The sequence below is a fragment of the Passer domesticus genome, chromosome 1, assembly GCF_036417665.1.
Source record: "Passer domesticus isolate bPasDom1 chromosome 1, bPasDom1.hap1, whole genome shotgun sequence".
NCBI lineage: Eukaryota > Metazoa > Chordata > Aves > Passeriformes > Passeridae > Passer > Passer domesticus.
Window position 1 is genome coordinate 140,039,201 of NC_087474.1, and position 23,900 is coordinate 140,063,100.

Sequence of the window (23,900 nt, forward strand, 5' to 3'; positions counted from 1 at the left end):
CTCTCCGGCAGCCTGTGCTTCCTACATGGCACAGGGAGGATTTAAGGCTGTTTCCTAGCATGGCACTGAGGGAGTTCTGCTGGAGTGTTCCCCTCTGGGTATATTTATTGTCCAGTGCATCTGCAGCCGTGGATGAGGGGGGAGCAGTGCACCCCCACCCACGAAGCCAGGCTGGCCGGGGAGCGCGCATTCCTCAGCTTACGGCGAGTGCTCCTCTCTGAGCTTCCTGACACAGCACTCGCGAGTACGCTCGCAGAAATGTTTTTCCACTTGTGTTCTTTAAATTCCAGTGGAAACCGTTTTGAAAACAAGACCAAACGTTCCACTTCAGAGTTTCAAATGCAGAGATGATTGCAGCATCATACTGGCTTTGAAAATTGACTGCAGACCAAAATCTGATTCATGCATTGAGAGGAGAGCACACTGCGGTGCTCGCTGGGGCTGGTGGCGTTCCCGCCGCGCCGCCGTCCCTCACACGCGCTCGGTGGCCCGGTCCCCTGCCCGGGGCTCTGGTCCCTGAGCTCGCCCCATTAAAGCCTCCCAGATGGCCCCTGTGCTCCCTTAGCTGGCCTGGCCGTCAGCTACGAAGAGGAACAAAGACACATTTTGGAGAATGAAAATCTTCAAGATGCAAAATTTCTCCTGCCTTCCTGGTTTCCTTTCCCCTGACTCCCTGTTCTCTTCAGAAGTCTGGGGTTTGCTGTCTGCTGTTCGCAGAGGACCAAGGGGATAGCAGTGAAATCAAAAGCTTGCAAATTGAAATCAAGTTTAGGAAGATATTGCATAAACTGAATTTTGGAGCTGAGGTCTGGCTCTCAGCAGGGCTAAAAGTGCCTTTGAAAGTTTGGTTAAATTAAAAAATATAGATTTTTTTTTTTAAATTTTATTCTAGAGAGGAGGAAGAAGGTAAATGTGGATCTGTTGAAGGTTTCACCTTCTCGGTCTTACAGATTTTAAATTACAGCCTTGTAATTTAAAGTTTTGTTGATCTGTGATAGTTGTCTCACCATTTTCCTCTTGCTGCCACAGACAAATTTTTCACATGGTGTAGAGGATAACATTTCTGGCCATGTTCACTGTTCCTCGCTTCTCAGTCCTTTATTTTCTCTATCTTGGCTTGCTGTGGAGTAATTCTAGCCTCTCCTTTTACTTATATATGCATCCCCTGGGTTTTCTCCAGCATTTTCTTTATACAAATAACTGCAACTTTAAGTGTTGATTTTTGGGAGAATCATAGAAAATGGAAATGGAAATGACCTATTATAATACATTATTCAGAACCAGTTCCCTGCTGATGCATAATTGTTCCCAATTGTATATTTTATAGTGTTCTGTCAAGTGTATTTTTAAACATTCTGAATGCCTCCATCATTTCCTTGAGAGACAAGAGTCCTTTTTCTAATAGCTCTTCTCATCATGAATTCCTCACTTTTCATTCTAAAATTCCTTTTTTCATGCAGTTTCTTCTCTGTTTCCTGTGATTTTGCCATAGGGATTGATTGACTGGTGCTGCTTTATTCCTTTCCCGATTTTTGATCCTATGAAAATGCATGTGCTGTTTTCTACCTTAGAAGATATTTTAATAGGGATACACATCTTTTAGTTGTTTGGCCCTTGAGATATATATTTTTCTTACCCTCATACGTTTTATTTGGAACTCCCCTCAAGTTTTTGATATACACAAGCATAGTCAATTTTTAAACCTCTGGATTTCAGCTTTCTTATCATTACATAAAAGCTGAAAACTGGCATATTTGGCTGGACAGCCAAGTCTGTTACCCAAGTTCCAAATTAACTCTATGCCATGGGCTTGGAAGCACTCAAACTGGCTCTTTGCATGGCCTTTTGATATTATTACCTCTGATGTAAAATTGCCAGTGCAGTACTCCTGCTTCCAAAATTAGCTCAGTTTCACTTGAACTTAAAAAATGCTTGAACTCAGTAAGACCAGTGCTGGGTTAAAAGTAACAAATTTTGTTGGACTTGTACATTGAGGTTTATTCATGTTGTGTTCCTAATATGTAAATTTTGAAGTACTTATTATTATGTAAATTTTGAAGTACTTATTATTCACATATCCCATATTCACATATCCCTGGGATATGTGTAGTGCCCCAGGTGATGACAGTGCTGCACTCCTTATAGGCATGACAGAGCAAAAAAATCTCCTCAGAGTCCTGTGGTTGCTTTATTTTTTGGTTCTGTGCTTAAGTGCTGCAGGTCCCAGTAGCCTGAGGGCAGTTTGTGTAGTTAATGAAATATGTCACACAGGGATTTTCTGCTGTGTAAGTTCTTTTCATCAGAGATGTTTTCTGCTTGAAAGAGCAGAAACTTCGAAATAATTATTAGGTGTTTAAGAACGTAAGCACGTCTTAGGATAATAAGACTACCTGTAAATATTTTCTACAAAAAAAGTGTTCAGCTAAGTGTAGTGTTTTTTCTGAAAAGCTGGTAGAAGATATAGGTTGCTATATAGAGGATGTGATGATATCTTCCAGAAATGAGACAAAATAATGGCATGGTGCAGTGTTTTGTACCATATTGGTACACCTAAATGTTCACATTAATGTTTAGAGAGGAACAGTAATTTTGAGATGAATTTAATCAATTCAGTGATGTTCAATGAGCAATATTCAGTCATTTTTACAAAGCTTTACACTATATATTCTGCAAAACCTTAAAATGTTAGCTGTTTATGATGTCTACCAGCACAAAATAAGATATAATTTTATAGATCCACCTCAGAGATCCTTATTCAGAACAGCTACAAATCTGTGTTTTGGAAAAAATGTGTTCCTTGGTTGTAAAGAGGATGATGATGATGATGAGTAACAGTAGTAGAAGTAGTAGTAGTAGTAGTATTTTCAGTATACTAGAAAAATGCCAGACACAACAAGATATTCCTTAAAACAGTTACTATAGAAGAGGGAGCATGCCACACCACTCTCATTATTGTAATTAAAACAAAAGGGTTAAGAAACATAAAAATGTGGAAATTCTCATGGAGAATATACAAATCTGTTGTATGCAGTGACAGCTCTTAAAAACTGCTGAGAGCTGACTTCATAAATGTGTAGCAGGAATAGAAGGAAGAAAAGGCTGTAATGTATATGCCATACAGTACAAATACTGCTGTAAAGTCATTGCCTGAAAATTGATCAAATAAAAACAAAAGAATGTGCTAACTTTTGATCTTTTCCATATAGATCTAAAGTCATGATCAATTGGTTTCAGTAGGTTCTTTGAAATCACATAAGGGTTCATATGTGCCAAGTTTTATATGAATCACATGATAAGGTCAAGAAACACAAATTCCAAAGCTGGCTTTATATACCCAGTCCACATATGACTGTGATACCACAATACCATATGTTGACTATAACAGTGAGTATGTAAATCCTGTTCCTGAAAGGAATTAATTCAGTAAAACTCAAAGCAATTATAGCAGTTTTTAATTGACTGAAAAGGGGAGAATAGCTTCAAGAAAATCTCCTTAAGTTGAGGATGAGACAGACATTCAGTGATTAACATAGCAGACTTGATAATAAACAATGACTGATTATTTATAATTTAAGACTATAATGCCAGAATTGAGAATGCTCATAATGAAGGTCATGAGTCCCTAAAGATTAAAAAGCCTTTTTACCCACAGTTTTTGCTATGTGTGATATGTTGAAAATTAAGACCAGAATAGCCTTGGATGGATTTAATTTTAATGTACTTCTGTAGTATTACAGACTGATCAAAGGAACACCATTCAAGGTGGCACCCAGGAATAGCTACTGATTAGTTCTTGAGTGAAGCTGCAAAGGGAATGGTACAACTGCAATGCTGTCATGCTCTGTTCCTGAGCTCTCGTAGCATTCTGGTTTTTTTGCCTTTATAATTTACCTTTCCATTATTATTTTCTCTCCTGAGCAATAGCAATACAATCTAGTAGCAGGTTTTGAGCACAGATTCTCTTGTAAGGAGTCCTTAAGTGTCATTATTTAATCATTAATTAAAGCTGAAATTGTGTGCTATTTACAGTCGTCTTGTTTTTTGGTGTATTTTACTCATATTTTACTTGATATTTTTGCATGTTTTCTAAATTTTTTGTAATTCAGGCTTTGTCCCCTTGCCCAAGGGTGCATGCATTATTCCACACATGCATCTGTCTGTAAGTGCAAATGCTATGTAAACCAGTTATATTAGGTATAATATTTACCATATAACATTTAAAATTCTTTAATTTTGTCTAGTCAATTTTGTATGGAGCATTCTGTAATATAGCATATTCCTGGAATATAGTTAATGACTTGATGATTATCATCTGTAGATCCTGGGAAGACTCTACCAGAAGCTTTGGATTATTGCAAGATTTGGTTGCATACAGTAGCAGGAGAGGTAGATGCTAAAAGTGGTATTCCACCTCCTCTTATCACTGTGCAAATTAAAGACTTCCTTAATGGACCAGGTAAGTGCTGCACTTTAATCTTTCTTTGCTAATGTAATCTGTTTTTAGATATGCACACATGGACACAGGATGGGGCCCTGATCAACCTGATCTAGTGGAAGGTGCCCTTCCCATGGCAGGGGAGTTTGAAAATGTTCAGCATTGAGGTCCCTTTCAACCCTAATTATTCTATGACTCAGTGATATCAGATAATCAGAAATGTATTGTATTCCTTGCTCACTAATATGAAATTTTCCTCTGGCAATTACCCTGAATGAAAATGAAAACTGAGGAATGGACAGTCCTGGACCATTCATTAGTTTAGGGTCTAATTATTAATTTTCTTCCCACAGTAAGTTTAGAAAAGCTGAATTTGTCAAATTTCCAGCAGAATGAAGCCTGCCTGCCTCTAGTCCTAGGAAACTGAAATGTTATTGCAGTTGTGTTTAGAAAAGATTACTTTTATAATGTTTCTGAAGATTTTTCTAAGCCATCTTCTCTTGGATTCTTTGAAATCTGGATACCTGGCTCTGGAAATTCCAATCACCCTAAGTACCGATATTGTAAAATCTAAAAATTAGTGATATTGTGTTTCTTTAATTAATGTAAGTGATGTAGTGTAGAGGTTTGTCAGCCTTTGCATAACATAATGTGACTTGAAATCCCACTCCTACAGCATCAGAAATTGTTGCAAATTGCATTCTCTATTTTGTGAAATATGTATTTATACATTACAATGAAGAATAATTGAGGTTATAGTGAAAGTTAGAAAATACATTGTAACTATTTTCTCAAAAGTATATTTGTTATAGTTTGTTGAATTATTTAACCTAATTTTTTATCCTAAATATCCTTACTTCACACAGCCCAGCTGTTATCAGCCATTTAGTGAGGAGCTCTTGAGTACAGGATTTTCCTGTCCATTCAGTTACCTGTTCCTACAGTCTTACAGCACTCTATCTAATCCTGGATCTGCAGCAGAATTTCCTTTGCATGCCTTACAGCTGTAGCATCTGAGCACTACAGAAATACTAATTTACTGCACAACCCTCACATAGATGGTGGAATACTATGCCCTTGCCATTTCACAGAAGTCAATTGAGGCACAGGGGCATTAAATATTTTCTCATTTTATTAAAGTTATCAATTTAAAACACACAGTTTAGTTTTCCAAAGTACTTGAAGATATAGAATTTGATGTTGGAAACACAACTCGTATTGTCTTGAGGTGAAGCAGGAATCACTTCTGAATATCAAAGCCCAAGCCATCAGACTGAGTAACCAGTGAATGAAACACACATATTTGACCCTGAATATAAATATTGTGGTCAAGTATCTTGAAAATGTTTTTTGCACACGCAGAGGTTTCAAGGAAACAATAAAGTATGTGAACAACCTCATCATTGCCCTTTTTTTTTTGTTTTTCAGCTATCTAAAGACATAATTTTAGGGAAGACTTTTATTATATTGATCCATATTTGGGTACCTTGATAGCCTTTGAATCTTCAGGCCTACTACATGTTCTGCTATCATTTGAGAAAAAAAATGGTTAATTGATAGTGATGATGGCTTTTCATCCTAATCAGCAACAGCACAAGAGGGGTTAAGATATTTACTGTCAGAGACTTTTTGATCACTGCTGCCAGAATGGTTTTCTTTCATCCTTCTGCTACCAGTTCTTGTATGTCCTCTGTCCCCATATTTGTCAGATTTCCATATTCCCAGATCCTTCATTTGTGCATTCCACTTCTCTCAAGGTTCTCATTGTAGTTTCCTGGCATGGCCTTTATATTTAATTTATTACACACCTGAGGTTGTTTCCCTGATGCTGTCCTGTCAGTAGGACAGATTCCTAGCAAAAGTAGCAAACATAGAAATTGGCACAAGCTTGCAAAGTATATATTCACAAATAATGTAAGTGTTCACCCCAGTCTCAGCAGTTCAGTTGTATCTTGCATTAGTGTTAAATCTCTCCCCTCTATAGTGTTTTGCTGAATTGGAAAACCATAAATTAATGCATCATAATCTTCAGTCTATTTACTCTTGCAAAGCATTTAAAACTTCAAAGATTTCTTCCAGGATCTATTCTTAGCCAAAAGGCTTTTTTTCATCATCTTTTTGCTGCTAATTGGAACTATCATTACATATGACTCAACGGTAATTTCTCTGAATTTTAATGAAGTGTTTTCCAGTGTAGTATAACAAAACAGCTCCACTATCCTTTGCAGATTTTTCTAACCTCAGCTGTTACCACTATGAGATCCTCTTCAAATAAACTAACCTTTACCAAGAAGCCTTCCTTGGGGGATGGAAGTTTCATTGGATGAGTAATGGAAGGCTCATTCTGCATGTGATTGCGTCAGAACAGCACATGCAGAGAGTTACAAGAGCCTGACAGCTCCTCAGCAGGCTACTGGAAAATGAGTTACTAACTGCCCTGTGGGACAAGAAGTCCCCTAACCACAGCTTCTTCCAGGGTGAGGTAGCTTGGCCGTCAGCAGGCCTGGAGAAAGTGTTACACCACCAGATCCTAGCTCAGCTGGCAGTTGTTCTTTGAGGACAAGAACCTCAGCAAAACTCCCAAGAGCTCTTGCAAGATCAACAAACAGTATGTGTGATGGGAGACAGCTTAGCTAATCATTTGAATAAATAAAGGCACCGATGGAAGACAGCTTAGCTAATAAATTAAATAAATAAAGGCACCAATGGGAGACAGCTTAGCTAATAAATAGAATAAATAAAGGCACCGCTGTAGTGGAGTTGTGTTGCAGGCCTTGAAGACTGTTCTTTTTTGGTGAATATCTGGCAGAGAATGCTGCTACTAAGTGACTTGTCTTCTAATGACATAGCGTGTGTTTCCTGGTGATTTATGTATATGTGGTTTATAACTGTAGTAAGTGAATCACTGAAATGTATTGAATATACTGGTAGGTGCTGCCTGTTTGTTACAGATGATCAACTGTTCTGGAAAGTCAGCACATTTTTGAAAGCTGTGCCTATGCAGACAAAAATATGTAGCAGTTGGGATAACTATACAGTTTTCTGTGTCGATTTCAAGAGTTCAGAGTTCATTGGTTTAACTGAAGTGCCATTTTTCTTTCAAAATACATTGTTGGTGTGCTGAGGTTAAATTTCAAATATAAGAACCAAACATGCCTGTATTTTATAATGCAAAATACTATCGAACAGTTAGAAAAAAATCTGCAAGTGGTTCCCAGTGTTTTCTGTGTTAGATAAAACCAGCACTCCTTGCAAATAGTTTGTCAGCTGAAGTAGATAAGTAGATGGTGTTCCACAGAAAAGTCGTATGGTTTCACCACACAGGAAACCAGGTTGTCAGTCTATATTAGCTCAGAGATCAAAAAACTACAGCAAGTAGCTAAACTTGGAAACCACTAATTAAATGAGAATAACAGGATACATTAATGCACTTCTTGCCACATGAGTTGATTATTTTGTACATTTTTGGCAAGTAAAGAAAAACTATATTTCTTCCAGATTTAAGGTAATAGGATCCTAGGAGAAATAAGCATTCATCATCAGGCCTGTGGGAACAGACCTCAACTTTAACCCCACAACGTATTAAAAGACTATTCGTTCTCTTTCTACAGAAACTAATTATGTAAAATTTTTAAAATTCCATTTACATCACTTTACATGATCCTCTATATTTTATATTCAGTCTGTTACTGGATTGTACATCCAATTTTTGTCTAATACATTCAAGTGAACTGTTTATTGCTTCAGCGTTAGATACAATTCATTATGTGAGGAACAAATATGACCATCTTGTTTTAATAGGTTTTGAAAAATTATTGTCTTTACCTTTTAGTCCTCCTGGATTTTTTTTAAGCACTTTCTTACCTATAAAAGCTGTCTTTGATGTAGTCTGTCTGGATGCAAATGATGCAAGAACATGTTTATGAAGTACAGCTTCATTAAAATTACCTTTAAATACTTATACACTCAAATTATGGATACTTTATAGTGAAGTCCTCTATCTGCAGTAGTTTCTTGGGAAGGCATTGGGTTAGACGTGAAGTAGTGGAGGTCCTTGATAATTCAGCTTTATAAATAATTTATGCAGAACACAATATCCAAATAAACTAAGAAATGTTGTGTCCCACTGAAAGATAAAGTGAGAACTGGGGAGCTGGTGGTTTTCTCCTTCATGCCAGTCCCTCCACACATGATCTGGGGACCACGAGGGGCACAGCAGGGGATCTTGGCTTAGGTATAAAAAACAATAATCAGAACTGCACCATGGCACTCCCTCCAGCCTTTTTTCCTTTTCACTGTTTGCAGAGGCAACAATTGTATCCATTACCAAGGTCAGTGGTTTGGAGAAACCTGGAAAATAGCAGCTACCAGAAACCCTCTAGAATAATATCTCCAGCAGGTGATAGATTAGTTGGAACAAATTGGAACCATTGCACTTCAGCAATCCTGGTTTCTTTCAAGCTGTTTTAAAAATGTCGTCATTTTAATACACAATATCAGCCCTGCGGAACAGTCCACAGCAGGTTAATTTGAATCATATGATGTATCACTGCCCTCAGCTGACATGAGCTCCGTTCCATGTGTGAAGCCATAATAAATCCATTCCCAACCGAGGCAAATTCCCTGTGAGAAGGTGAACTAATCCAGGCCTCACACTGGCATGTTAGCCCTCCGTAATTGAAAGCAGGGCCACCTGTTCCCAGCACAGTTAGCCTATAGAGAGAAAATTAGCATTAGATCAGATACTTAATATATTGAAAAATCATTCATACTACTTGCAAGTTCAGCTGTGGGCTGCTTAGCATGACATCATATATAAACCTAGGAATGTGCCCACTTGATCCCAGTTTAACAGTTTTGTTAACCATGGTGTTTGTTAACTTTGAAAGGAGAATTTTTTGATTTAATGAGAGCTGACACGTGAGAAGGGGAACTAGCCAGGGTGCAGACTTTTCTAATTAACTCTGGGTCATTTGCAAAACTTTTGAGCTTTCTAGTAGGGCTTTTTTTTCCCTTTGCTCTTTTACAAACAAGTTTTTAAAGCACTGACACTGTAGCCATGAAATTATATCTATTTGATTAAGAGGGCAAAGAGAAATATTCCAAACAGGTGTACCAGCCTGTAGGTATTGCTTTGGACTTGACACATCTCTTGTCTGTAATATCAGTGTAATAATGAATAAAATCATCAAAGTACCTTTCTAAAAACAGTGTCTGCAACACTTATTTTAAATTTAGTTTTGTATATGCCTAAGTACAGAAAATGAAAACTGTGCACTGGAGCCACATGGATGAGTTGACAATTATTTTCTTATAATATTTTTCAGTGTATTGGCGTTCTTTTTAACACTTATTTCAAACATTTGCTCCATTTTCTGAAACCTTCGTTGTTTTGGTTTTGTTTTTTTTCATCCCATGTGTGTCTTAATATAGATGTATTATTCAGCAGCTAAGCAGAAAATAGAGAGTATTTATGGGTTCTTTTCTTTTCCACAAACGTGCTCCATGACCTGGAACAATTTATTTCGTCTCACTGTATTGTGCTTCATCTTCCCTGACTCTCTGTTGAGAGAGTTAATGTTTCCTTAGCCTGGGTTTTCCTTTCATGATAGTGCCTTCCGATGCCCCCATTATAATTTTTGGCCTCACCACCCAGCCCTTGGCACACTTCTGTATTGCACTGAGCTGTATTTGGTAGCTGCACAGTTGCTTAATTTCAGTCATCATCTACTGAATAGCAGTATCCCTCCATTGTTTATTAATGGCATCTTTGGGCTTCTTGACCTGCAACAGTTTATCTTAATTTACTTGTGACAGTTTTAAAAAATTAAGAGAATTGCATCACTCTGAGCCTTGTCTGAGATCCCAGAGCTGGAGCTGTTAATGTCTAAGTGTCACCATCACATCATGTCAGTGACACACCAGGTCATGGAAGAAGTGGTTGTTCCTGCTGGGAGCACCCAGCACGGCTCAGGGTGATTGAGCTCCCTGAAGGCTCCAGTTTCCCATATTGGCCTTGGAGAGCAGTTTCTGTGGGGCTGCAGCACACAGACAGCAGTGGGTAGGAATACTGAGCAGTGACTACCAGTCTCTTCTAGACTAACTGGCATCTGTCTCACAGAAGCAGAATGCAAGATGGACTGCAGATGGCCTCTGAAGCCTTGTCTCAAGTTTCTTCCTCATTTTCCCTTGATCCAAATTGGGAATGATGAATTAGAGGATAAAAACAATTAGTTGGGATTCTTCTTGCTTTTCAATTTCTCTTAATTTGTGTCTCTTTTGATGCTTGAGCAGACAATTGAGAACAGTACAACTGGTCTTTTCTTTACGTCTCTTTCCTATTTTTATAAATTTAATTTTTGCAATTCAGCCATTACCCATTTGCTGAAGGGCCACCCTGACTCCAAATCAGAATCAGGGCTCAAGATTACCTTTACCTTCCTCATATTTCCTGTTTAAAGTCCCTACATCAGGATGGGTGGCTAAGGGAGAAAGAATATCACTGCTGGTAAAATGTTACATGCCATCATCTGCTCCTCTCCTGTTTAGGACTAGGAAATTAAATCATGTTAAGAGTTTAGGATAAATAGTAGGTTTTCTTTCTATAGAAGTACTGTATATTAAGAAGTTTAATATTTCACAGCCGTCTTGGGGAAGGGGAGAATATAACCTCAAGGAGAAAGACCTGGACTTTTCTGTTTTAGCTGTGAGAAGTAAAAGATCCACTGCTGAATAAGTGTTATGGAAATCAATTCTGAGAAAACAGCTTATTTTTCTCTCTCACATTTCAGCATTTCTTGATCTTTGAAGAGATCCCAGTCTTATAAGTTATGGAATCATTAAGGTTGGCAAAGACCTCCAAGACCATCAAGTCCAACCTTTGACCTAGCACTGCCATGGCAACTAAATCATAGCACTAAGTGCCATGTCCAGTCATTTCTTGAATACTTCAAGGGATGGTGACTCTATCACCTCTCTGGGCAACCCATTTTGATGCCTGATCACCCTTTCAGTGAAAAAATTCTTCCTGAACTGGACTTCCACTGGCACAGTTTCATGCCATTTCCTCTTGTCCTGTCACTGGTTGCCTGGTAGAAGAGGCCACTCCCCATCTGGCTCCAGTCTCCTTTCAGGAATTTGTAGAGACCAGTAAGGTCCCCCTTGAGCCTCCTTTTCTCCAGGTTAAACAACTCCAGCTCCCTCAGCTGCTGTTCAGATTATTTACTCTCCAGACCTTTATTGCCCTTCTCTGGAGACTCTCCAGACCCTCAATGTCCTTTGTCTAGTGAGGGGCCCAGAACTGGACACAGCACTTGAGATGTGGCCTCACCAGTGCCCAGTACTGGGGCAGTTTCTGCTCTGGTCCTGCTGTCCCTATGTTGGTGATACATGCCAGGATGTCATTGGCCTTCTTGGCCACCTGGCACACTGGCTCATGTTCAGCTCCTGTCAGCCAGCACCCACAGGTCTTTTTCCAAGAAGCAGCTTTCCAGACACCTTTCCCCCAGCCTGTCAGGCTGTATGGGATTGTTGTGACACAAGTGCAGGACTCACATTTCACCTTATTGAACCTCATAGACTTGGCCCATGGATCCAGCCTGTCCATATTCAGCTTTGACTAATTGTCATGGCGTTTACTTTCTGGTATCTAAGATTAAGAAAATACTATGGTAGTTTTTAAGTCATAGAAGTAGTAACATTTTGTACATTAACTTATGGCATATATAAGTCCAGCTTCCAGCTCCAGTAAGCTGTAATTTACCTGGAGCAACTGTGCTAGGAGCCTTTGTTATTTTTGTGTTGCTTATTCATCCTTAGCCCTCCAAAGAAAAAGTCCTTTTGAGTAATATCACTATTCACAGATGAAAATTATATCTTCCCAATACAAATTTGAATGTTATGGAGAACAAGAATAAAATACTTATAACCCTGCATTTTTTTAACTGAAGCTCTAAGTAATAAAATGACAAAGAAAGAAATTGCTTCAGACAGAAATTTCAGAATGCTGCTCATAGGTTTCCTTTTATAGTTGTTATGATTTAGTTCAAACAGGCCATATTGAATCCATTGGGTTTTTTGTAATAGATTTCAAAATACATAATAAATGTAAGTAATATGATGACTAATGGGTCAAGTGAAGTTGGAACTTTTAAAATGAGAAAATAGCTGGAAACGGTTTTCAGGAAACTATTCCAGTTGATTTTTGGTCCCCCACAAGGTGTACATTAACATAAAACTCCGTAGAATCGCCTCTGGGACCTGAATTCCCTCTCTGATTTCATTATTCCAAAGTGTTTCTTTTTCCTCCACTGTTAAGTCATCTCCTGGTGTGGTGGGAGCATATAATAAGTGTAATTTATTTATATTTATCTAATCTCCTTTTAACTCACCAGTTATTTCATCATTCTGTTTCCTAGCTGCTGTTCAGAAAGTTGTGAAGGCTAATTAGAAACTAATAATTGAAATACATGGATTTACTGGGTAATCTAAAGAGAAGTAGTGAAGAAATTGTGGAAGAGAAAGAACAATTCAAATTCTAACTCAAATGCTATACTGTAATCAAAAATTGCTTTGATACCAAGTAGTTCCATTTGCTTTAAGAATAACAGAAGTACCTCTCTTGAATGCACTTGATTTGCAAGCACAGTAAATTTTTTCACTTTGTTTTGCTGGAAATAAATAACACCTGGCAAAATAAGTTATTGCTAATACACCTTAAATCTAAAGAATGCATTGGGTTATAATTTTGGTAGCCAGTCACTAATAGGCAAAGGAGAAGCTGATGTAATGGAGGCGTTAAAGATGACTTTGAACTACCTTTTGGTCTCTGTTGATCCTGATGTAATTCTGGGGAATTCAAAGAGTCAGTGGAGTTACAGGAAGCTTGTGTTTTCCTATGGGTATAGAATCTGCATAGTATTATGTGCTGTTCTTCCCAAGGTGTTTAAAATAATCTAAAAAACTGTTACACTTGGATTTTGCACCCCAAAAATTTTATTCCAGTTGAATCTGTATGACCCATAGATTTTAAAGCTCTTTTGAGTACATTTTGACTGTCTGGTGAGGCGGCTGAATATCTATCTTAATCAACTCCTATAAATAGCTCTTCATGTTTCATCAGTTTTCATTGTTCTGTCCATCACTTAAATATATTTTCCTTAGGAGGAATGTTAAAGTTTCTTTTACATTGCTAAGGATAATGTATAAAAGAGGTCAAAGACTAAAGATTGCTCAATTGTGTTTTTTCTTTTCTTTTTGAATGTTTTACTTAAAATACCAAAGAATCTCTTTACATAATCTTTAACCAGTTGTAAAAATAACCTATATCATTATGAGATAGTTAAAATATTTCCAATGAACGTTCCAAAGTCACATTTTCTGCAATTATACTTCTGGCTGCCACCACATTCTGTCAGGGCTGATTTACTGGTTAATAATAATTTCATACAAAACTTTGTCAAGTTACCAGTCATGACAGCATTTTTCTGTGTGACATGCACAGTTTCCAAACAGAAAAGAGGGAAGTCATTTGCATTTCTCTGGTGTCCTGGTGGCCATTTTTTTATTGCCTTCTTGGACGAGTGGCCAAGAGCAGTGATAAAAGCACCGGCCCAAGTGTCAAGTATGTTCCACCACTGAGCTGCACCAGCGCCCTGTGTCTTCTCTGCCCTGGCCAAAGGAAGCCCCAAAAGCAGCTTCTCCCTTTGTGTTCATCTCCTTTTCCATCCTTCACACTCAGTTTTTGCATGTGTTAAGCTTTGGGTTAAGCCCTTGACATCTGTTGAGTCAACTTAGCTCTAAGAAGTTTTTGGGTGTCAGGGAGGTTTCTTGGGTCTTTTCCCCCTTCTGGGCTGTATTACTTTAGGAAAGTGCTGGCAATCAGATGTGTATAAGATAAAGCAATTAGATTTAAAAGTTGCCATACCAAGGAACAAGGGTCCTCCTTTACTACCTTAGAAACTTAATGTATTTAGCAAAAGCAATACGTAACATGTGTTTATTTTACTCCTTTATTAAATACAGTACTAAGGGAAAAATTTAAATTTATAAGGCAGTTGTTTGGTTGGGTTTTTTAACATTTTATTTTAAAAACTCTCCATTTGACTATTGTAAATAAATGAATGTCATAATGTCATATGGGTCTCTACTTTATTCCTAACTCCTTTCTCAAAGGAAGGAGAGGTCCGTTATGTCTGCATAGAAGGCAGACAAATCTTGGGATATTCCAAGTGCCAAGAGGGTAGGGAGTTTATCCAAAGTATTATGACATTTTTCTTCCCATGATTTCAATTAAAATGTCAATACATAAGGATTTTGGAAATTCTTCCAAGTTGATCTTGTGTGGTTTTGAATGCATGAAAATCCTCACAGAATCGCTGAGGTTGAAATAAGACCTCTGAGATCATTGAGTCCCACCTTTGATCAACCGTGTCAACCAGATCCTGACTGAGTGCCATGTCCAGTTGCTTCTTGAACACTTCCAGGGATCCTGACTCAATCACCTTCCTGGGCAGTCAATTCCAGTGTTTACAACCCTCTCCAATCCTGTTTTCTTCTAATGCCCAACTTTCTAGCTTTGGTACTTGCCTTCCTGCTAGACCCACATATTACCTAGTGTTTTGCCAGTTCCTAGTTTCAGTGCAAGAGAAAGCATTTTTAGAAAATCAGTAATTAAAGTTCTAAGTTAAAAATAACTTCTCAGTCTTAAATTTCAGTTATCTGTAGCTTGTGGAGTAGTGCAGACATTTTTCTAAGATTGTTTTGGTTTTTTTAAGTTCAGCTATGACAGATCTTACGCAGCCATTAATAAATTTATCTTATCTTTGTAGAAAATGTGCCAGATATTTTGGGGGGAGGGGATCAGAAAAGTACTTTGCTGCATGCCTGTGAGTCTCCGAAGTCAATATAAGACTGTTCTTAAAAGACGCTCTGAAACTCTGTCCCTACAGCTCTTTACTGTTGGTGTAAAAATTTATCTAAAGAATGGAAGAATCAAGCTCATTAGTTTGCATCAATGTTAAGAGTAAGATGTGATCCTGGACAACTTGAAACTGGTTTCTATGAAATATTCATTAATCTATGTAAAACCTTCAACAGACAGTGTTTCCTGTATATATTTATAATGAAACTCGAAACTAAGTAGTGCTGTTTGAACATTTCATCTATTTTAGATATATGCACAGAATTTTAATCACTTTTGGTTCATGGGGTTGGGGCAGTGGCAATCAAACAGCAAAGGGAAAAGTCCTTTTCCCCATAACCAGAATAGCTGTCTCATTGCTGGTCAAAAACTGAATTTGAAATTAAAAATGTTAAAAACTAAGTTAAAAGCTAGATTCTGTAAGGAATTGTTACATACTGATGCTGCAGCACAGAAATAAGTTTCAGCCTTCATAAAATCCTGCTTCCTATCTGTGAAATAATTTTGGCAATTCGTGCATCTCAGCTATCAGGCTATCACTATTAATAATGTTGTTCATATTAATTGTGGTTCCTAAAAATTCTGTGAGTCTTTTAGTAGTCTGAGAAACACCAAAATCCTTTTTGGTGAGGAGATGAAAAACATTTCAAGAATAAAAATGGCTTTTTAAAAATTTTTAAAGCAATACATTATTCCAATCTCCCTGGAAAATGAAGAAATCTAAACATAGCTCAGTTTTTGTATTTGTTTTTTATTTCACATTTCATCTTGAAAACGCATTGAAGACTGCTGCATATGAACTGTGTAGGAAACAACACAATACACATGTTATTCACTCATTTAAATGTGTTGAAAATGTTCGCTGTTGGCTTTGGAGTTTAGTCAAATAGTTCTTCTGGATATAAAACTCAAGAGAATGTGAAGTATATTTTTATTCTGACACAAAAGAACTAATGTATCTCCCCTCCTACGCACTCAAATAAAGAGTGTGTCTTTCAGATAGCTGTGGTGATCCCAGGGAAGAGATGAGATAAAATCCATTTTGTGCCATGTTTCTTCCTTTAAAATTGTACATAGTGATGGTTGCTTTTAGTATTTTTGATTATATTTTAATTCAGATTTATTGCTAAAAATACTGTTTTGTTATGTTTTAACATTGATTCAGTCCTTGTAATGAAATATGGTTCAAATACGGTAGAAAAGCTATTTCTACTCAATGCTTATATTTGCACACAGCTTGAATAATTGCACTATAGCTTGTCACATTTCTTTCTCCAATTCTCCCCTACAGCTGACATAAATGTGGACATATCAAAACCTTTGAAAGCAAATCTCAGTTTTGCCAGACTTGACCAAATAAACCAGTTCTTGAAGAAAATCATAACCACAAATGAAGATGTGCCCAGGAAGGAGGCTGCTTCATCAGCTGGCATTATTCCAGATGAGGACATCACTTTGATATCCAGACACCCCAGTACAAAGGACTTTCTACCTGCAGCCCACACCAGCACTGTGCAAAAGGCTTCAATGCAGGAAAACTTGTGGCAAGCCCTTTCCTGCTTCCAGAAAATTTCCATTCACACTGTTCAAATGGTTGTTTTGATGGAAACCATCCCACACCCCAGTAAACCTTGTTTGTTAGTCTCTTTCTCAAACCTCAGTGGAAGCCTGAATATTAAAAGTGGACATAAAACTGCAGGTAAGACTTTTTTTTTAAAGCTGGAAGAGCTACTGGTTTGTGTGAGTGGTGGTCTAGTGACCATTTCAAAGTGTGGGGCATTGCAGGGAACTGCTCCAGCCAACATCATAAAACCACAACAGAAAACAGCAAATCCCTGATAGACTCTATTACCCAAGTTTTCCTTTCTGTGAGGGAGCACCCAAGAATGATTAATTCTGTAGTTAATATCCCCTAGGTTGTAATTACTAATTTATTGATGGAATTCTGGCTCAAATAGTGGTTATGAGAATCACTCCTCTGGTATTCCAATAATTTAGCACATAATTCAAAGGGCAAAATTTTGACAGTTTTCACTCCGTAACTAGATTTTCTTGTTAGGACTTTTGTTTTTGTCTTTAAAATATGTAAAAATAATTGTTCAGAGCCCTGACAGGTGCTACTATATAAATATTGGGTCATGCTGTTACTCTGCTCCAGATTTATGAAGTTTTCAATTTTTACATGTTTCCTCTGCACACCTGAGAGTCACACAGGGAAAACAGGCACTCTGGCCTCATTACTGAAGCACTGCAAGGAAACTTAAAGCCTCGGGTACAATTAACCAGATACCAGAGACTCATTTAAAATGGAGATATTTTGAGTGTCATTGTAAATTGTTTTATTAGTATTTCAGTAAAATTAATAAGATGGTGTATTTCCATGGTGTGGAGATGAGCCAGATGTAGGTAGTTGGAAGAGTAGCTTGAGAGGTAGAACGGTCTCTAGCTGAGAAGAACAAGTTGTTGGCCAGCTGAGGTGGTGATTTATTTCTTTTTCATCAGAAATATTTCTCCTCAGGCCAGCAAGTTCCAGTTCTTCTTTATTGTTTTAAAAATGAAAAGTTTAAGGTTCATAGGACATGAAAACCCGTGAAAGTGCTGGGGCCAGAAACTTTTGATTTATCGATTAATAAACAGCAGTGCAGGCAGGAGCAGTGCCTGTGTTCCCACGCTTTTCCACTCGGATCACAACTCTAGCATAGAAGGCACTGCAGCTGAGTAAAAGCCTTTATAATGTGCTTTAAATAGTTTTAGTTTTGTTTCTGTGTCATAATCCTCTTCCCTTCCTTGGGCTCCCCTCTATCATTTGTGCGTTATCTGTCCCACGGTACATTATGGTGTCCACATCATGCTTCGATACATCAAAGCCGGGCTGCTCCCTCACTGTTCTCTAAAGCAATTTGGCAAACTCACACTGTATTTCACTTACCCTGGAGGTTTTCATCCTCCCAGAAGGAGGACGTACCTTGCCTTGCATGTTAAGCTTCAGAAACATTTTCAGCTATGAAGTTCTGTTTCTTAATTCTTCTGGCAGTCTGAGAAAATCAATCTTTATTTTACGCGTTATAAGCCATACATGAATCTTCAGTACGGTCATAGTCTGGCAGGCATTGTGAAGTGGAGCAATACTGATGTCAAATCTAATGAAAATGGACATTAGTTACTCTATATAAAGAACTTCCATAACCAGAAAATTAGTAGACATCAACAGATACTTTTCACTTTTTTTTTCCAGTTAAAAATGCTTTATCTCTACTTTATAAAAAGAAAAGTACATGTGCATGAGGTTTTACATACTGTTATGGTGTAATAAATTAAGTTCTAATTAGAGCAAAAGACACACTTCCGCAAACTGATTGAAATTGTCAAAAAATCTTTTAAGAAATTACTTGGATTTTTTTTTTTACAGTTGTTGATCTGAATTTAAAGTGCTGATAGAAACCAAGGTGGAAATTACAATTTCAGGAGAGAAGATAGAATTCTCAGTGTGGGGAAATGATATTATAATCTTATGTTAAAAATCTTTTAGAAGGATACCACAGTTGCTAACTAGATTTGTTTTATTATTGCAAAGAAATTATGCAAGCTAACCCAATTTTTAAAATATTTTACCTGTGTCTTGAGAGGAAGGAGCATTTAAATAACTCAGTTCTTCACTACTGTTCTTTTTATAAAAGGTTTTATAGATACACCTTCTAAGCTGAACAGGGTTAATGTCAGGTTTTTTTAATAGAATGAAACTAATACGTGAATACTTCCCTGTGTCTTTGATTTTACAGTTGAATAACTATTGTGACCATCTGCAGCAGCTGCATTTTACGAATTATTTGCTGAACCAAGCTAAGCGCAATGACAAAAGTAGTCATCTCAGATGTACTGTTAAAACAGAGGAGGAAAAAGGAGCATTGCTTGCCTTTTGTACAGTATGGCCATCTGCTGTACAGATGTTATTATATAGAATGACTTCAGATACAATAATTGTAGAAAATTTTCATTAAAACCTCAACAATTTGCACTTGTTTACTTGAATCTGCATAACTCCCCAGTGAGACAACACAATACGCTTGGGGTTTCTTTGGTTCTCACTAGCTTACTCTTTGATCCTTTTTGATGTGCTGACTTTAATAAACATAGTTAAAAACACTATTCAAAAACATCATGGAAAAAACTACAAAGGAACAATTATAGCAGTAGAAACTACTCTAATCCCTTACTTACGCAAGCTATTTTTAGTGAAATATGGTTTTTTACACGTTTTATGTGGCAGTGTTTTATAAACAGTGTAAACGACCCCTTTTCCAGATGAGTTTTAATGCAGGAGATGAAGTTGTTTTGTAAGGAATCCTATTTGCTGGGAATTACTGAGCAAAGAAAGCCTCACAAGAATATATATTGTCGTCATTTTCCCTCCCTTATGGGGGGGAAATAAAAGTGCATGACCTTGTGTATTGCTTTCATTTCTTTTCAGCTGAAATTAAGAAGAAAGCTTGCTATCCAACTTTTTTTTTTTTAATTATCAATTTTCCCTCTAGACTTTACTGGTTTAATCATGAAAACTAAAGGCATTCTAGTTTCATTTTTCTTCTTAAATTCTTACGAAACTAAAAATGTTTAGCTTCTGAAAAACAGCGGGGCTAATTAGTTGAATGATTTCACTTCTAACAAAGTTAATTATAAGTGTTGAACAGTCACATTGCAATTGGATCAAACTAAAACACTTCTATTTCTGTATATACTGCTGTGCTGTTGTAGAACCCCAAACTTTTAGTGTGTCAAGGGACTTAATCTTTTGGACATTTTTCAGGTTTTAGTACAACAGTTACTTATAACAACATGGTTACTATTTCTGTTAGAATACTTATGTTCCCCTCTGTACTCATGTTTAAATACTCACTATTTTGGTTTTAGTAAAATAATACTGTTGTAGACTGTATTGCAGTGTACTGGCACAAAAAGAAAAAATAATAAAACAAAACAAAGTCTCTTTTAAAAAAAATGACTTTAAAAGAGGCTACCATTATAATTTTCCTGATGCCCTTAAGGGTAGGAATTCATCGTACTGATATTCAATAAAACAATTATCTCTAGTAATTTTATATTTTGAGGCTTGGAGTTACAAGTTAAAACTTGTACCCATTTTTTTGAAAATCAAACACTTAGCTTGTTTGTGCTGTTGATGAAAACCCCAACTCCAAGAACTGCTGTTAGACCTGGTTCAGTGATTTTTGTCCTCTGATGTACGTGACATCTTCCATAAATGCTAAGAGCTCAAGTCCCATGTACCCAGTCAGATCTGAGATGGCTTGGTATCGTGTTTGAGGTGTGTGACTCACTGCTTAACTGTCACAGGGCATTAGAACTGAAGTAAGTTTTAGCAAGAAATACTAGAAAATAGAATGGAATTCTAAACATATGGCTTTCAGTTAGTTTAGGTTTGTAGTTGAAATTAGCACTACCTACCTGCCAAAAGAGCAGATAAGAGAAGTTGAGGACCATTCTTTCCCCAAAGTGAAAGACAGCAAGAAGCCTGTAGCCTCTCAGTGGAGCCTTATTTTACTCTGGCTGGACACGGGAGGGAAGTCGTGCTGTTCAGTGTCTGAACTGAGAGAGTTACAGACATAAAATATTCCAAAGATCATACACAGAATTCCCCAGCCCTTTGTCCCATATGTAGAGATGATTACTTTAGCATATAAATAAGGGGGAAAAAATAAACACTGGTTGAGCCTATGATAATTGCGAGTATTTTTACTAAACCTGAAAATAATTACATACTTGAGATACTTTACAGAACTTTTAGAAATTAAATGCAGATATGAATTGGTATAGCACAAAGACCAAACTTCAATTTGGAGTTAACTCACTCCCTCGAGAAAACTCTGCTAAGGCGTTGTCATAGCCTTTGGATGCTGCAGATATGCAAGTTAGCCCATGGGGAAATAAAACTTTAAATTAGATATGACTACCTAAAATAATATGCAGCAGTAACAAGCCATTTACAGCACCCAGAAGGCGTTTGTTACTTTTAGAAAGAAATATAAACTCTTTCCAACACTTGAACAATAGGAAATTAATTCTCTGTCAGTAAAAGCCAGAGGACAAACTAAATATTTAAATGGCCACTGAGGACTGAGGTGGAAGTGCAGCTTGTAGACAGCTATACAAATCACTAACAAATCTTAATGAATATTGGGTGTGGGCATCAGGGTCCTGTCAGATTTGACACCGTGTCCCAAGTAGCTTAAACCCAACACTCAAGGAAAGGTGGAGACCTCATCAGGTCTCTAACATCTGGGATTTTATTTGTCATTTTGGCATATCCTGCAAGCGCAAAAGAAAGAGTAAAAGGGGATTATCCTGACAATGAAATGAGTTACTGAATCTTGTGATAATGAAAAGCAGAAGAATTCTAATTCCTTTCTATAGTCCCTGAGGTGGAGGTGCGTTTATAGTTCTGCAGGAGTATAATGTAGGAGGGAAGAACAGATGGCCTAAAATCCATGAAACAAGACACCATCTAATCCCAGGACTGAGTACCACTATTAATCCTGGTCAGATTCCCTACTGATACTTTGTAATAGGGTTCAGAATTGCTACTGATGAACTAGCACGTTAACTTCAGAGAGTAAAAAAAAGAATTAAAAGTTCCTTGAAGGTTGTTTGTTCAAGACGGTGTGCACTAATTTTGTAGACCTGCATTTGCTCTCTGAGTAACTCAGCTTTAAAAATATTTCAGATTAAATTTAATTCCAAGCAAATATGGTTGGATTTTTAATCTCTTCATCTTTTATTGTGAAATTAATTACATATTTTTTGCAACTGGAATTTCTTTTGATAGTGGAATCCCAGTGTGTATATGGTAGTAGTAGGTGATACAGTATTTACATGGAAGTCAATTTAAGAGACTGTTTAAATTCATGAGAGTATAGATACAACAGTGAAAGTTTTCTTTATATGTTTTATGCTTTCTGTGATGTTTTTCTGGTTCAGTCTTCATTTGTTAGTGTGAGGTGGAGGACACAGAGGTTAGACATTATTTCCAATTGTAGGGAGCAATTACTTAAGCTGTTTAAATTGTTGATATACTGACGTGTTTCTTCTTTTTCCATGTCAAGAATATTTTTATGGGATGGAATCACTACCTTGCTGCCCAGACTAAAGGTGCAATTTCATAGGAAATTCAGGTTATTGTAGCCACACTTTTCCACATGCTGCCTTATGCTAACTCAGTTACTTAGGTAGCAGATCAGTGGGTTGAGTCAGGGCACTCATTTCTCTGAAAACTAACCCAATACTAAAGAAGTTTGCAACAAGATTAACTCCTTCATCTGGCTCACTGGACACAGGTACACTTTAACAACCATGCTGGCACAAATGAGAATACAGAGAAGTATACAGATGAGGAAGGATTTAAGGAGAAGACTGGAATACTCCTGGACCTGGACTGTCCTTGATCCTCAGGAGCCACATTCCAAGAGTGCAGGGAAACCTGTTTGGTTCATTGGCCTGGGTGTATCTGTCAAGGCTTGAGCTTCCACAAGCATAATTGACTGGGTTAGAGAGGCCCAAATAGAACTCAGCTGCTGCCAGACACTACCTTCAGGATGGTTTATTTATAAAGAAAAGTTACCCTCTATTTCATGGATGATTTAGTTTACTAAAGTAGTTAAAATTCACTGAATCCAGTGTAGAGCCAGAGGAGCAAGACATCAAAGCTGCGACTCTAAATCAACTTTGTGGTGATTATATTGGATACATTTTGAGTGGCGTCCACTGTTTTGTAATGCTTCATTTGCTGGGCCACCATTCAGTGTCTGATTTTTCAGTTGTGCTAAGTATCTACAACTTCAAAGATCAGTGACAGTTTTAGGTACCAGCTATCTCCTGATAATAAGCCAAAGTTTTCAGCCAGCCACCTAAAATTAAAATGTGAAAATGCATAGATATTTTTCTTAATTGAAGAACATCCCCATGTCCATCTGTAGAGCTGGAGTAAGAATGTTTAGCTGCTTTTCTGAAACCTGGTGGTATCTAAAAATGTTTATGATAAAAGAACCAAGTACTACTCATATCAATATGGCACTCACTTTTAAAAGCTGGACTCACACATGCAATATGAGCACTATTTTGGTGATTTATATTATGCATTGTTCTCCACCTAATTGGAATAACATAAGGCAATATGGAGCTTTACAAATATATTCTAAATTATCGTACTCCCAAGACAGCCTTGACCAATAATTAAAATCCCTTTGGATCTATACTTTAATATGCCCTCTGTGATCAGGCATTACAAAATCCAAAATAACCAAATCACCAAGTGCATTGAGATTTTCCAGTTATTTAGTATGCAGTAGTGTAATGAACATGATGTACCTGCCCAGTTATTCTTTAAGGGAGATGAGCTCATTTCAAATAGATAACCATCTTTGACTTCTCTTCTGATTCATCACTGACCTGAACTCCATTTGAACCTTGTTAGACACAAAACAAGCAGGATTCCTGGCCTGAGCTATAAAATATAATTAAGCCCTTTTGAAATGA

At 37.2% G+C, this 23,900-nt stretch overlaps 1 protein-coding gene across 7 annotated transcripts in view; it reads left to right on the top strand.

The window, feature by feature from the left end:
* Positions 1-23,900, top strand: part of VPS13B (vacuolar protein sorting 13 homolog B) — a 426,582-nt gene that overhangs the window by 315,240 nt on the left and 87,442 nt on the right. For all 7 annotated transcript variants that reach the window (XM_064392805.1, XM_064392810.1, XM_064392794.1 and 4 more), the window contains 2 exons: positions 4,319-4,456; positions 16,648-17,055. In XM_064392805.1, the coding sequence (XP_064248875.1) occupies positions 4,319-4,456; positions 16,648-17,055 (546 nt within the window). The remainder of the gene's footprint in view (positions 1-4,318; positions 4,457-16,647; positions 17,056-23,900) is intronic.